The sequence below is a fragment of the Danio aesculapii genome, chromosome 13 (assembly GCF_903798145.1).
Source record: "Danio aesculapii chromosome 13, fDanAes4.1, whole genome shotgun sequence".
Lineage (NCBI taxonomy): Eukaryota > Metazoa > Chordata > Actinopteri > Cypriniformes > Danionidae > Danio > Danio aesculapii.
Genome location: NC_079447.1, coordinates 10097279 through 10113799, shown reverse-complemented (window position 1 = coordinate 10113799; position 16521 = coordinate 10097279). Strand labels below are relative to the sequence as shown.

Genomic DNA, 16521 nt, shown 5'->3' with positions numbered 1-16521 from the left:
AGTAGTGCCCAGTAGCAAAAGTGCTGCAAACAGACACCTGCACATCTGCTTTGAACAGAAAACAACTTTTCTCTATATCAGGATCCAGCAGATGTTACACTTGCCATTTGTGTGTGTGTGTGTTGAAAAGGGAAGTGTCACTTGTCATACTCAGTTTTTCTTTCTACACACACACACACACACACACACACACACACACACAGCTGCGCCGTTGTTTCTGCAGGAACTTCTCTCCTTTTTTGTGTTAATTTGCATAAAGATACAAGTCAGGTTTGAATCTGTTTGCCTTCAGCACTGAAGCACTTTATTTCAGCATGCACACACACACACACACACACACACACACACACACACACACACACACACACACACACATACATACATTTCATGCTGTCTGTTTGCTACTATTCAACATCTATTTCTCTGGATATTTGTTAATGTTCCTGTGCTGTAGTTATCATCAAATGCATTGTCATTTTGGGCTGTTTTTGTGATGTTGAATCGATGCCAAACTCAGCATCTGTTACTATAGTTTCTGCAACACTTATTCACTGAAGCAACATATTTAGATTTTGTATTCACAACGCTATTGAATTGATGACCACATTCATATACTGGGGTGTTTGATCCTTCCCTAACGAGTTAGTATGGTATATTTTCTCCTATGTTGTCCTTTGTTGTTGTTTTAACACAAAGCAATTCGTATTGAACGAAAATAGAGATCGATTTGCAGCAATAAGACGTTATGCACTCCTGTTCAAAAGTTTATTTTTTGTTTTTTCATTGATTTATTTGAGAGTAATTAATATTTTTATTCATTAGTGAGTATTACATCAATGGTGAGAGTAAAGACATAATATTAGCAAAGCTTTTGTGGGAATTTATTTATTTATTTTACAGAACTAAACCGTTTTAAAGTGATTCTATCTGATGCATCGCTGTTTAAAAATGACAGTAAATGTAAGAAAATATAAATGTCAAAATAAAAGTAGTCATTTTATAAGTAGTATATAAGTATAAAAAATGTAAGTAGTCATTTATAGTGAAATAAAATATCTTTAGTTATTATTTTATAGTACAACTGTGTTATTTAGGTCTATTAATAATATTAATTTACCATAAAATTATAATAATTAGCAATTTACAAACTTATTGAATGAGAAATATTGGCAGTGTGTTCAGTGAAAACTCAAATAGAAAAACATTTTGCTTATTACAATTAGAAAACTAGTAAATTTTACAGATAATAGCATTTCATAGTGAAATAAAAAAATCTTTATTTATTATACATACAGTATATATACTACCTGACAAAAGTCCTGTCGCCTATCCAAGTTTTAGGAACAACAAATAATGACTTCTAATTGATCATTTGGTATCAGAAGTGGATTATATGAAAGGCAAAGGCCTCTAGATTATGCTTATTTGACCAAAATAAAATATGATCATTTAATTAGGACAGTAAGGTCTGACTTTGCTCAGACAAAAGTCTTGTCACTTAACGGAAATATTGTCCAGTATAGAATATAAAGTCATGGTGCAGTGGAAAAAGAATTAATATTGTGTCTGACTCCCATGAGCTTGGAGGACTGCATCCATACATCTCTGCAATGACTCAAATAACTTACTAATAAAGTCATCTGGAATGGCAAAGAAAGCGTTCTTGCAGGACTCCCAGAGTTCATCAAGATTATTTGGATTCATCTTCAGTGCCTCCTCCTTCACCTTACCCCAGACAGGCTTAATAATGTTCATGTCTGGTGACTGGGCTGGCCAATCCTGGAGCACCTTGACCCTCTTTGCTTTCAGGAACTTTGATGTGGAGGCTGAAGTATGAGAAGAAGCGCTATCCTGCTGAAGAATTGACCCTCTCCTGTAGTTTGGAATGTAATGGGCAGCACAAATGTCTTGATACCTCAGGCTGTTGATGTTGCCATCCACTCTGCAGATCTCTCGCACGCCCCCATACTGAATGTAACCCCAAACCATGATTTTCCTTCACCAAACTTGACTGATTACTGTGAGAATCTTGGGTCCATGTGGGTTATTTTTCCTTAGTAAGGAAAGTGGAGACTAAACAGTTGAGTTTTTAGTCGTTTCTTGAAGTGACTCTGCCGTTCTGATGCAGTTAGGGAGTTCATTCCACCAACTGGGCAGATTGAATGTGAGAGTTCGGGAAATTGATTTCTTCCCTCTTAGGGATGGAACAACGAGGCGACGTTCATTCACAGAACGCAAGTTTCTGGAGGGCACATATATCTGCAGAAGTGAGAGCAGATACGAAGGAGCACAGCTAGAGGTCGCTTTGTAAGCAAACATCAGAGCTTTGAATTTGATGCGGGCAGCAACTGGCAGCCAGTGCAAACGGGTGAGTAGCGGAGTGACATGTGCTCTTTTGGGTTCATCAAAGACCACTCGTGCTGCTGCGTTCTGAAGCAGCTGAAGAGGTTTGATAGAATTAGCTGGAAGCCCGGCTAGTAGAGAGTTGGAATAGTCCAGTTTGGAGAGAACAAGAGCTTGAACAATAAGTTGAGCTGTATGTTCAGATAGGAAGGGTCGGACCTTTCTGATGTTATAGAGTGCGAATCTGCAAGATCGAGCAGTTCTAGAAATGTGGTCAGAGAAGTTCAGTTGGTCATCAATCGTTACTCCAAGGCTTTTTACCATTTTGGATGCAGTGATGGTTGCTCCATCCATCTGGATTGAAAAGTTATGGTGAAGAGTCGGGTTGGCAGAAACTTTAAGCATTTCCGTTTTCGTGAGGTTAAGCTGGAGATGATGATCTTTCATCCAGTGTGAAATGTCTGACAGGCAGGCTGAAATGCGAGCTGGAACCGAGGGATCATCAGGGTGAAAAGAGAGGTATAGCTGGGTGTCATCAGCATAGCAGTGGTAGGAAAAACCATGTTTCTGGATGACTGTTCCTAAAGATGCCGTGTAGATAGAGAAGAGAAGTGGCCCAAGAACAGAGCCCTGAGGTACCCCAGTGTTTAGATGCTGTAGGTTGGACACCTCTACCCTCCAAGACACCCTGAATGACCTGTCCGAGAGGTAAGAACTGAACCATTGAATAACAGTGCCTGCGACTCCCAGTGACTCAAGCGTAGATAGCAGGATCTGGTGGTTTACAGTGTCAAAAGCAGCTGATAAATCCAGCAAGATGAGGACAGAGGATTTAGAGTCTGCTTTAGCCAGTCTGAGATCCTCCACGACCGAGAGCAGGGCAGTTTCAGTTGAGTGGCCTTTCTTAAAGCCAGATTGCCTGTTGTCCATGAGGTTGTTTTGAGTAAGAAAGTCCAGGACTTGATTGAACACTACTTTCTCCAAAATCTTGGCCATGAATGGAAGCAGGCATACCGGTCTAAACTGATCGGTAAAAAATCTATCTAAAAAATAGAGATCTAAACTGATATAGTATTTTTCTGTTTGTTTATTTAGAACGAGACAACTACAACGCACCTTTTTTTTTAACTGCACAGAAAATTAAACTTTTTTGATTTAGTGGCTAATTTGTATGAACTCGTGCGATCTCATTCCTACAATTTAGTACGATTTGCTGATCTCCCAATGATGATTGGGTTTAGGGGCGGGCTTTGGTGCCACGCCTCCTTTTAAAAATCATCCATTTTTGTACAAATTAGCCACTAAACTGACAGAATGTAAAATAGTTAGGTTTCCTTGTGAGATCAGGCTGGAAAATCTGTGTTCTTGAATGAACGTGTCAGAGAGAACACTTCTGTGCTGTCGCTCATCTTTACTTTTTCCTGCCTTAAAGCTTTGCTCTTTGTAGAGGTGGATCTGACATTAGCGGTGTGGAAGGTGAAGTAAAAGCTGCTGTTGTTTTGGGGTAGAGGACGGGGCGGCCGGTTCATGCCAGCCCATCTGCTGTGAGCTCAGATCCTATGTGTGTGTGTGTGTGTCAGTGTTAATCATGCAGAACTGAGTATTTTGTAGGGTAGGACAGGCTATGCTGACACCATCATCTCAATATTAAAACACTCAAGACTCGCACATATTCGCATGCAGAGCGAGCACCAGTGTGTCTCATAGATGCTCATGTTTGTGTTTGTGTGTGTGTTTCTCTCTGCAGGCCACGGATAATGACATTGGCACGTTTGGAGTGGTTCGGTATTACTTCAGCGATGAGCCAGACCAGTGAGATTATCATTCATTAACATACTGTGACCTTTCACATTGATACAGCATCCTGGTTAATTCATTCATTTCCTCTGATTCATTTAATCCGCATCTCTGTAGATTTGCATGCGTTCCCCCTTCTGTTCCTGTAGACTGCTTTCTTTGTGGCTGTGTTTGCAATGCATAGTGTTTACTGCCTTTACTTTTTACAGCAATTCATATTTTGAAACGCATTAGGCTTATATCTCATGGCATCACCATATGCACATCATTTGTTGAGCAACATCCAGTTATCAACTTATTTCAGTAATAAAATATCTCTTTTTTATTTTTTAGGAAGTTATTTATAAATGCATACATTGTAGTTAATTTGTTAACTACAATGTTGTCAGTTTGTTGTCAGTTAAATGTCTGTTGAAGGAGCAGTATCAACAGATATTAAGCAGACAGTCTACTTATACTCAAATGGACCATCAAAATAAAGTGTTACCGTTTATTTTATTCAGGAGTTAGATATAATTATACATGCATTTGTTTATGGTAATTCAAACACTCTGCATTAAAATGGCTAAAACTGAAAATGTAAATGGGAAGCTAATTAGTAATAAATATTAAAAAAAAAAGCTAATTTATAAAAACTTAAAACAGCGAAAGCCTCCCAGCAGACACGCAACATCAGGATGTTAATATTAGGTTTGATTTAGGTCGTCAGCGTCTAAGGACAATGTTATTTTGACGTTCAATAATAACGTGAAATGACATCAATATTTGGTTGATTTTGGTGTTGGAAAATGACCAAAATCCAATGTGGAGTCAACATCTTAAACCAACATAATATTGACGTCAAATACTCACATTTTTTCGTCAGGTATGGCAACTAAAATCCACCGTCTGATAGATGTCATATTGGCAATGTCCACACAAGGTCAAGCTGTAACATCATTAGACATTGATAATTAGTTGTTTTTAGGTTCCGTTGGAAAGTAACCAAAATGCAACATCTGTCTGACATTGGACATTGACGTTGGCCTTATATTGAATTTTGACGTTAACCCCATTTTCATTTATAAAAAAAAATGTAATGTCCCATGGCATGTTGACAACCTGTGCCTGGTTGAATATAACAATCCTTTGTTATGAGTTTTAAATTGAATAATGTTTATAAGCATAAAAAGCTAATTCAAAATATTAACAATTAGTAAAAATGTAAATTAAAAATGATATGAAATAATGCATGAATATATACAGTAACTTAAGAGTTCATTAAAATTTAGAATTAGTGTGTGTGTGGCCTTTGCATCTGATTGAAAAAAAATCTAATTTATTATACAGTTGAAGTCAGAATTATTTGCCCCCCCTGTTTATTTTTTCCCCTAATTTTTGTTTACGGGGAGAAGATTTTTTCAACAAATTTCTAAACATAATAGTTCTAATAACTCATTTATAGCTTAAAGTAACATTTAAAGGCTTAACTAGATTAATTAGGTTAATTAGGCAGGTTAGGGTAATTAGGCAAGTTATTGTATAATAATGGTTTGTTCTGTAGACTAGCAAGAAAAAAATAAAGTTTAAAGGGGCTAATAATTATGACCTTAAAATGGTTTTTAAAAAATTAAAACTGCTTTTATATATATATATTTCATTGCCTATATTTCATTGCCTTTAAAGTGAAATAATCCAACATAAACATAGGAGGCTGATAAAAATACTAATTTTGGAAAAATGCCACTTAGAGGCTTTAGCATCTGAACTATGATTGAAATACAATAAGTTTACAGTTGAGGTAGGTCCTTAATAACTAAAATTGAAAATAAATCAAGCATATATAAACACATATATTCAGTCACAACAAACAAAAGCGTTTGTTTACTCTGACTAATTGTAATTTATTTTCTTGGGGGGGAGAGCAGGATATATTACTAATTTTCATAGCCCTAGCGCTCTATCAAACTGTTTGGGGAGACTCAACTAATGCTAATAATAAATGTTTACAGAGCGATATAATACTTTCGAAAATCACGATTGCATTATATGGACCATTTTAGGGGATGTAAACAATAACAATGGTCCCAATGTATTTCCTGTTTTACATTTTAAATTTCCATAGCTCCCAAGAATTCAAAAAGAGCCACATATTGAAAAATAATTTTATTGCAGCTGTTTTAACAATCATTCATTCGTTTTCGTTTCGGCTTAGTCCCTTTTTATTAATCCGGGGTCGCCACAGCGGAATGAACCGCCAGCTTATCCAGCATATGTTTTACACAGCGGATGCCCTTCCAGCCGCAACCCATCCCTGGGAAACATCCATACACACTCACTCACACTCATACACTACGGACAATTTAGCTTACCCAATTCACCTGTACCACATGTCTTTGGACTGTGGGGGAAACCGGAGGACCTGGAGGAAACCCACGTGAACACAGGCAGAACATGCAAACTCCACACAGAAACGCCAACTAACCCAGCTGAGGCTCGAACCAGCGACCTTCATGCTGTGAGGCGACAGCACTACCTACTGTGCCACTGCGTCGCCTGTTGTTTTAACATTAAGATGTAATTAAATTGCCAATTGTTACAGTTATGTAATAGTTTGGCAACAAGCAGGAAATGTTCATGGGCCAGTGACATCGCCACATTAAAATGGTCTATATATCCATGCCTAATATGCGATGGCCAGAGGATGATTAATAAATTGTTCAAATATTGATGTCTGTGATGCAGCATGTACAGTGACTGTTGTGTACATCATGATTTTATCTAAAATTCACTTTAATGTGTGATGTGACTAAAAAGTGGTCATAAATGGATAGTTTCTCAATTGAAATGAGTAGCGGCTTAGACACGGAAACAGTATTCTATACGTCATGAAGCGAATACATGTCTAATAAATACTACTGTACATTTCTAATTACTAAAACTGGAAGTAAATTATACACGAAGATAAAAGTACAGCAGTTGTAATGCTCAGCACTTTCAAACTTCTGATTGACTGGTTGATGTATTTGTTTAATCATCCTGCTGCTGTTAGTTGGTTGACGGTGGCTGGTTTCTGCAGGTTCTCATTGGATGCTGAGACGGGTTGGGTGACTCTGAGAGGTCGGCTGGATTATGAGCTCATGCGGCGCTTCACTCTGACCATACTGGCCCGGGATGGAGGAGGAGAGGAGACCACAGGACGCCTCCGCATTAATGTGATGGATGTAAACGACAATGCTCCGGTCTTCCAGAAGGAGGCGTACACAGGCTCACTCATGGAGAACGAACAGGCTCCTCAGCAGGTCATCCGAGCCCGGGTGAGAAACATAAAGCGGCGATTGATTAAAAAAATATACAAATTTGAGGATCAACTAGAACAGGGGTTACCAAACTTTTCAGCCCGCGACTCCCAGAATAACAATGCCAGTGACTCGCAACCCCCAATTCCTTGAAGTAGTCATTTATTAATTTGTTAAACTTAATATTAACCTCAATTAAAGAGACCCGTGGGCACAATGTTTTCAGCACAAGTCTATTCTTATTTAATTTTGGAGACCGCTAATCTGAGATCATTCTCATTGTTCAGTTGTGGCCTGTATGTATTTGTAATGTATTTGGTTGCCATAAAGGTGTCAGAAATTTTAACCTAGTGCAATAAAATCAACCTGCTGCAGTTGAAGCTATTGCTGTGTTGTTAATCTAACGTAAACATCAATCCCATAAAAAAATACAATAATTGAAAGGCTGACGGCTTTTGATTTGCATGTTGTTGCTTTTTTATGTAACTATTAACTACTATTTTCATCTTCTGTGGGTTATGGATAAAATATGGTAATTAAAATCTAATAGTTTAATATAATTTATTTGACTTTTGGAAATCACCAAGTGACCCCCTGTCATTGTCCCAGACCCCCACTTTCCGAACCACTGAACTAGTACACTGTAAAAAAAACTCTTAATTTTTTTTAGCTAAATCAAACTACCTTTTCTAGTCATCTCAACTTAACATGACTCAAACAGACTAAAATGTTAATTCAAACCTAATTTACTTATTAAAATAATTTAAATCAAATTAACTTTTCTAGTCAAACGGACTAAAAATATTAGGTTAAAATTTGTATGTCCTATTAGTTGAAACCTGATTAACCGTTAATTAACCTACTAAAATAAGTTCAGTCTAATGAACTTTTCTAGTTATCTCAACATTATTCAAACAGAATAAAAATATTAAGTTAAACTTTTGCATAATTTAAAAAAATTAGTAAAACAAGTTAACCTGATAGGCAACACACCTCTTATGGGGATTTACACCTACCTAACTGAAAATAGAAACAGTTCTTGAGCCCAGTGAGCTACAAACTAACATTAGGTATCATTGGATAAAAGATACTTTGAGCTATGGTCCATCTAGCCAGTTAATATTTTTATATAAATATTAATACATGCTGATGTAATAAGAAAGAAAAACTGTACTGTGTTTTTTCATATACAAACACATGAAACCATTCTTGTAATAACCTAAAAAAAAAGTGTCTTGAAATCCAAGTGTTTCATGAAGATAGCATGAAAAATCTGATTTCTGCAACATAAACATGTTTGTTGTCTTGACTTTGTGTCATAATTGTTTTTACAGCAAAGGAGGAATCGCTGTTCACTTGTACAACTGATGCTTTTCAGAGTAAACTGGAGTATTCTTCAGGATCTGATTGAATATTATGTTGCTGAATAGACAGAAATGGTGGAAAAGTTGGAGGGGGTTGTAAAGTCAACTCTCTCCCTCAAAGACAAAAAACAGGCACAGATGCATCAAGCACAACCAGTCAAAACTAGATTTTTAAAAAGTTGGTCAAGGCACACTTTGAAGTAGACTTTAGAAAAACCCAAGCTTGGAAGTTTGAAGCTGTAGAAGCTTAAATATTTGAAGATTTTCAGCTTGAAGTAGTGTGGTGTTTAAAACGGTCCTTTAATGATTTTATCAAATATTGATTTCTTAACTCTTCTGAAGTTAAAACATTGATATTGTGTTGACTATAAATGAATATAAACTTGTACCAGTTATCATTTTGTGCTCTAATCAAATAATTCAAATTATTAGTATAAAATGTTAATAATTTTACAAATATTTCCAAATTGCTGTTTAATGGAGAAGTTTTTTCAACACAATTTTAAACAGTACTTTTAATAACTCATTTCTAAAAACTGATATCTTTCATCTTTGCCATGATGACAGTACATAATATTTTACTAGATCATTTTTTATAAGATGCTGGTATTCATCTTAAAGTGACATTTAAAGGCTTAACTCGGTTAATTAGGTTAAGTTAATTAGGCAAGTCATTGGACAGCAGTGGTTTGTTTTAGCCTGGCTAGAATAAAAACTGTTTAAAAAACATGTTTAAACAAATTTTTAGGTCAATTTTATTAAAAAGAAATATTGTAGGAAATACTGTGAAAAATGCCCATGTTCCATTAAACATAAAAAAATAAAATAAATAAAAATGAACAGGTGGCCAAATAATGTTGCTTTCAACTGTAGATAGAGTTCACAAAGTTTACAATAGGATATTCTATTATATTCAATTAGAGTCTTTGCTCTCGGGCAAGTTTATTTATATAGCACATTTCATACACAATGGTAATTCAAAGTGCTTTACATAAACAAGAGTAAAAGAAAAACAAGGATTAAAAACAGATTATAATGTGTTAAAATAAGTTTGAAAGGAATTTTAAAGTTCACACTTATCTGATGATTGATAATAAAGCGTGTTTGGTATGCTGTACCGAGAGAGAGCCCTTAACAGGTCAAGAGGGGAGTTTGAGCTCAGGTAGATCTCGATGAACTTCCCTGACTTATTTCTGGCTAATGAAAGATATAAGATGGCTAAGGAGAGGTGTACGCTTGCTAAGACCTTGGCTATTTGGTATGCTCAATTTACTTAGGTTACGTGTTTTTTTAGGTGGGTAGGCGGCAAGGGGGTTCTTCAAGATGAATGTACTGAGATAAGAAAACTGATTATCTATAGTGAGTTAGGAATCATCTGATTGGTGAATCAGTCATGAGCTGATGCGGGACCAGCTGTGAACAATCAAATTTCTAGTAGTAAAGGCACAGCTAAACAGATGTGTTTTAAGTCTTGATTTGAATGTGCCTAATGTTGGAGCACGTCTGATCATTTCTGGAAGCTGATCCAGTAATGGCGTAATAGCTGAAGGCCGATTCACCCTGCTTTGGCTGAACTCTTAGAATTTCTGGTTTACTTTATCCTAATGATAGTAATCTGTTCCTAGGCCAGGGATGTCAAAATCAATTCCTGGAGGGTCGCAGCCCTGTACAGTTCAGTTCCAGCCCTGCTCCAACACACTTAAGCTGCAGTCACACTGGGCTTTTCCTCTCATAGACTTCCATTCATACGCACGCGTCAGACCGGAAACGCAAGGTCATGCATCAAGTTTCGCATGTTGCTGCGGTGCAAAGTTCAAGCTTGGTGAACTCTGACCTGCGAAATCGCATCACTTTATTTAGGGTTGGAACTAAACTGTGCAGGGCTACGACCGTTTGGCATCCCTGTCCTAGGCCATTTAGTAATTGATAGACAAGTAATAAAACTAAAATCTATTCTGAATGTAACTGGGAGCTAGTGTAAAGACCTGCGGACAGGTGTGATGTCATTTGTATTTCTGGTTCTGGTCAGAATCCTGGCAGCAGCGTTCTAGATGAGCTGCAACTGTCTGACTGTCTTTTTGGGAAGGCCAGTGAGGAGTCCATTACAGTAATCCACCCTGCTGCTGATAAAAGCATGAACAAGTCCCCAAAGGAAACAAAGCGTCTAATTCTTGCAATGTTTTTGAGATGATAGTATGCTGAATTAGTTACTGAATTTGAATATGTCTTCAATATAAATCTATGGTGTTTGAGTTATTTTGGGGGAAATCTGAACAGTTAGAAATCATAAAGCACACTAAGTCAGAATTGATGGTCAGAGTGGAGTTGGGAGGCTGTAGCTTGACATTTGTGGAGTAGTTAATATTAGAAATGCTGGTCTCAGAAGAATAGTCTAATATGTAAATTTCAATGGTATAACAGTTAAAGTCATTGAGATGAAAGAGAATGTGATCTGCTTGCTGTTAGAGACCTCCTGTTCTTCAGTGTTGTAGTGTGTCGGTCATTTAGTTAGTGTTCAGAGTGTCTGGATCAGTGTTTAATTCTCTGCGTGTTTGCGCACGGCAGCACTAATTACAGCCGTCTGATCTGATCTGTGCTGTGATGGACAGTTTGACTGATCTGACCAGCAGGGGGAGATGTGAGTGTGTGTTTGCCTGTTCACATGGAAAATCTTCAGTGTGAAACATTAATTTTCTAGGAAGTGCAGGAATGATGCACTCTTTTAAGACAAAAGGTGGTACAGTAGATATGTTTTTCAAATAATTTAGTAAATTTACGTGACTTTTATATACTGGATGTTTGTTAGATTTTGGATTTTATTCTTTAAGAGTGATATACTGTGGTTGGGACTTGATAGTGTTATTTTGACATTATGTTCATACGTTTGGTCATGTATTAATACTGTTGTTTAGTTTAAATCATGTAAATCATAATGTAATCAATCAGTAATGTAAACAATGAAAATAATGTAATCAATCAGTAATGTACACAATGCAAATCATAATTAATATACTATAAAATTAGCTTCAATTTTAATTGTATTTAAGTTTTAATCATTATATTGTGCTTCACTTTTATTTGTATCTCAGTCGCCAAAAGATGTAGATGTTCATTTTTTTTTTCTAAATTCTGTAATTTTTTGCTAAATATTTTTTAAATGATTACATTTTTCTAATTTAAGTCATCTAATTTATTATAATTTATATTGTTTAATTAGTTTTAGTTAACAACAACACTGCTTTGACACTATAAAACATTGACATTTTTGTTTATTCATTCATTCATTTTCTTTTCGGCTTAGTCCCTTTATTAATCTGGGGTTGCCACAGCGGAATGAACCGCCAACTTATCCAGCATATGTTTTACTCTGTGGATGCCCTTCCACCTGCAACCCATCACTGGGAACATTTTTGTTTATAGTTTACGTTTTCCTTTAATTTAGCTTTAATTTATTTTAACAAATTTATTATTTAATTTTATATTGGCTTGCAAATGTGAAAAAGGTTTGTGAAATCGGTGGTATTAATTTATAAAATATCAGACAAGAAAATATGGAAATACGTTCGGTGAAGCTGTGTGAAATCTCTCTTGAAAATAGAATACAAATTGAATTTCTGAGTGTGTTAAATAATGTAATGGATTAGTAATATGCTGATTGTTTTATTTCTTTTTGCTTGAGTCACATGTGAGCTTTTAGATCAGGGTGTCTGCAGGGTCTTAAGAAGTCTTAAAATGTCTTAAATTTCAAAAAATGACATTTTAGACCTTAAAAAGTCCTAAATTTACTGAAATACTTTGTTGTAGCTCTTAAATCATTTTAAACAGGTCATAATTTTCCTTTGTCCATGTAAAGCTACCCAATGAGGCCAACACTATTAACTCTATATTACATATATATGGTTTAATTATTTCTCTTACGTCCTTACAAAAATGTTTGTTTAAAAGTTCTAAATGTATTTATAGCTATCTGGTGAGGACACTGGCCTAAACAGTGTGATGTGCATAAATTTAGTTTATTATAATTTTTAAAACTTGTCTTTTTTAAAAGAAAGTTTATGCTGACAAAAATATATGTATATAAATAGAGTTTGCTTGTTCTCATGCATTATTTGAAATATGTGGCTAAGAAAGAACTAATTTATTATTATTTTTTAATGGGACAAGTAAAAATCTTTCCCACTGGCCATTTGAAAAGAATCCTTAGTGTTTAGTGCTATATAATCTGAAATTTAAGTCTTAAAAAGTCTTAACATGTCTTAAATTTTGAAAACAGCAGAAACCCTGTAAACTAGGGCTGTGTGATATTGGAAATAAAACTGCCATTGTGTTGTTTTGTTTTTCTGTGAAATAGACTACGATATGAATATAATGTCACCACAGGATTTGAATAGCTCAATTTGGAAAGAATTCATAATTTTATATTGATTGGGATGATTTTGTAGGACAAATAACCTGCATAAATTAAGCATATAGCCTTTTATGGTTTTCTGGAATGATTCTAACTCTATTCAGGTACAGAATTTAAATAATCAAATGTAAAAAAATAACACTTCATAGTCTTTGTTGTATTAAAAATAAACCATTAATCTTTGTTAAAATGTTAAAATTTCTTATACACAAATAGTTTAAATACTCTTTAAAATCTCAGAGTCATAGGCTTTAAAAACAAAGCAAACAAGCAAATGAAAAATGTTCACCCTATTAAGGTTAAATGTGGTTCCTGGTCAACTGTAATCCCACTCAAATTTCCTAATGGATGAATAAACTATAACTGAATTGACATTGCAGATTCTGCGATGTGACTATTGCGGATTTGCACATTGCGACATTGATGCTAAAATTATATTGTGCTGCCCTACAGTAGACATATCCTGAACGTGTCAGAGATGTAGAGATGTATGAGTGTAAACAAAAACGTGGAAACCTGTCTGGAAACACTCAGTTAGGATACTGACATCTACAATTAAGGATGTATTGACACTAAATGTCTCTCTCTGTGTTTTTTTTTCTCAGGCGACAGATGAGGACTCTCCTCCTAATAACATCTTGACCTACTCCATCACCTACGCCTCTCAGTTTAGGTCATTCTTCAGCATCAGCATTGCGGAGGGCTACGCAGGTCTGTGTTCAAAATCAAAGCCACATAATAATACAATTTCACTGCTTGTTCAGGCTGTTGGCAGGTTACATTAGACTCGCCATAGCACAGTGCATTAGTAAGGAATCGGATTTGGATTTAACACCTTAAAGCGTGAAAATGCCTTTAGAGAAGGCTTTGTGACCTCTGCTGTTTTCATAAAGCGATTATAGATGCCTTATTCTAGCAAGCTGCTGCTTATCTGTTGTGAATATTTCTTTGATTTGAGTGTGGTAACCCCTGTTTGTTTGTTTGTTTGTTTGTTTGTTTGTTTGTTTAGTCATCACCGTGACTCGTCCTCTGGATTATGAGCAGGTTCCAAGTGGATTGATCTTTCTGACTCTGATGGCTAAAGATGGAGGAAACCCATCTCTCAACAGCACCGTTCCAGTCATCATCGAGCTGATTGTGAGTCATAAACATAACAGTTCGCATTTAATTTAATGTACTACACCGGAATCAAGTCTGCTTGCATGATACTTTTTTATTCGTAGTCATGGTGTACAGTTGAGGGCAAAATTATTGAAATATTTAGTCTTTAGTCTTATATATATATATATATATATATATATATATATATATATATATAATATTATTATTATATTATTATATTATTATTATATTATTATTTTTATATTATTATCCAAATTGAGCTATAATAATAATAATAATAATAATTTTATTATTATTATTTAGTGTAATTATTTTTTATTTTTGTTTTGAATACAGTGAATTTTATTTGTTTTTTGAGCATTTAAAAGCAAAATGTGAACATTTTTACTGTGATTTTATTTATTTTTTCTTTTGATTAGGGTGATTTTCATTGTTTAAAAGCATTTACACTAATTTGACTTGCATTAATTAAATGATTATTTGATGAAAGTTGTTTTTGCAGTCATTTTATCATTGTAATAATACTTTACTTTTGCATTAATAGTTTTGCATTGACATTGCTTGTCTTGTTGAAACAATTAGTGTCCTACCATACACACGGCGCAGCTAAAGGATTAAAATGTTACAAAAATTATTGTTTTTTTAAATAAATATAAAAACCACTGCCTCCTTGCCTTCACCTCGGTGGGGCTTTTTTCAGTTTATTCACAACAATTTGCTTTTGTATAATGTTATTATAAGCAGTATTATTTATTATATGCATATTTATATTTGTTTTATTAAAAACAAGCTTAGATTTGTCCACCTGTCAGGTTTTAGACCATACAGGGCATAGGACCTGTGTTTGGATATAACTCAGTTTTTTTGACCACACTTCGTTATTATTGTTTATTTATTAGTTTGCTGGAAATTAGAACTGAACTTAGAAATATTTTTTGAAACAAATCTTTGCACTTAACAAACTAAATTAAATATGTAGGCTATTGAATGTCTTCAGTGGCGTGAGTACAACACCATTTCCTTATCCACAAAAGAGAGAAAGAGAAAGAGGCCGAATGGAGGGGGTTCGTTCTTTATCCTCTTGCTGTAGATGGTCTGTTTAACTGTTTTCTTGCTAGTGAAGCGTTCAGTTTTTCCTCTTACAAAGTCCGCCACGTAAAGAGCAAATTTGGCATGCCGTGACGCAACTGACTCTTAAAGGGAATGGGAGATGAGACTCCGATTGGTTTATTCTCAAAACACACCCAAAAACTCATTAAGTGAATAAGCACAACCCTGTTAGACCATGCGCTGCAGCTCAAAACGCATTTTTCCGTCCTTAAAATTGTAAAAGTGGGTTTGGACACGCCCTTAATGCGTTTGCGCCATGTGCTTTAGACTATGTGCCTAGATCTTTAAAATAGAGCCCTTAGTGTTTTTATTGTTCTCTGAGTTCTTTCATGCTCTTCCATTACTCAACTCACTAACCTAGATTTATATATCTATTTATTATTCATATTATTATTATTATTATTATTATTAGTATTAGTATTATTACTATTAGTATTATTAATTATTCATGTATGTAGGTATTATTTATTTATTTATTATTATTATTTTTATTATTATTTATTCACGTATTTATTATTATTATTATTATTTATAAGGTGCATTTTTAAAGTATTTAAAAGCAAAAATTTGAAGATTTCTTTTTTTAGCATTTTATAGCATTCTTTTTTTGGATTTTTTAATATTGAATAAGGTGAATGTCATTGTATGAAAGCATTTACACTAATTAAACTAATTAAATAATTCTGCATTGGCATTGCTTATGTCTTGTTGAAACAAAGTGTTTTATTGTTAACATATTGCATTTAGGCTCTTCAATTACTCAATTATTTATTTATTTACTTTTATTTTTTACATTTAGATTTATTTATTTATTTGATATGATAATTTACACTTAGTTGAGCTTATCTTGTACCCTTTAACTATATCTTACAACCTGGTGATAATGCAGATTTCCCACAAGCGTCATATCAGATTTGAGTTTCATCATACACAAATAGTCTCATATTGGCGTTGTGTGATCTTTGTGTTAATTCTGAATTCATCTGTTTCCTCTGAGCTTCATTGACTAGGATGGTTAATCCATAGATAATTTCACTCTGACATTTCTCTGCTCTTTTATTATGATTCTGATTAGACACATTTCATCTGAAAAAACAGC

General features: G+C 34.8%; 1 protein-coding gene across 1 annotated transcript in view; it reads left to right on the top strand.

Annotated features, from left to right (window-relative positions):
• Positions 1-16521, top strand: part of cdh23 (cadherin-related 23) — a 475220-nt gene that overhangs the window by 290808 nt on the left and 167891 nt on the right. Inside the window, exons 14-17 of the mRNA XM_056471434.1 lie at positions 4091-4155; positions 7199-7436; positions 13796-13901; positions 14200-14331. Coding sequence (XP_056327409.1) covers positions 4091-4155; positions 7199-7436; positions 13796-13901; positions 14200-14331 — 541 coding nt within the window. The remainder of the gene's footprint in view (positions 1-4090; positions 4156-7198; positions 7437-13795; positions 13902-14199; positions 14332-16521) is intronic.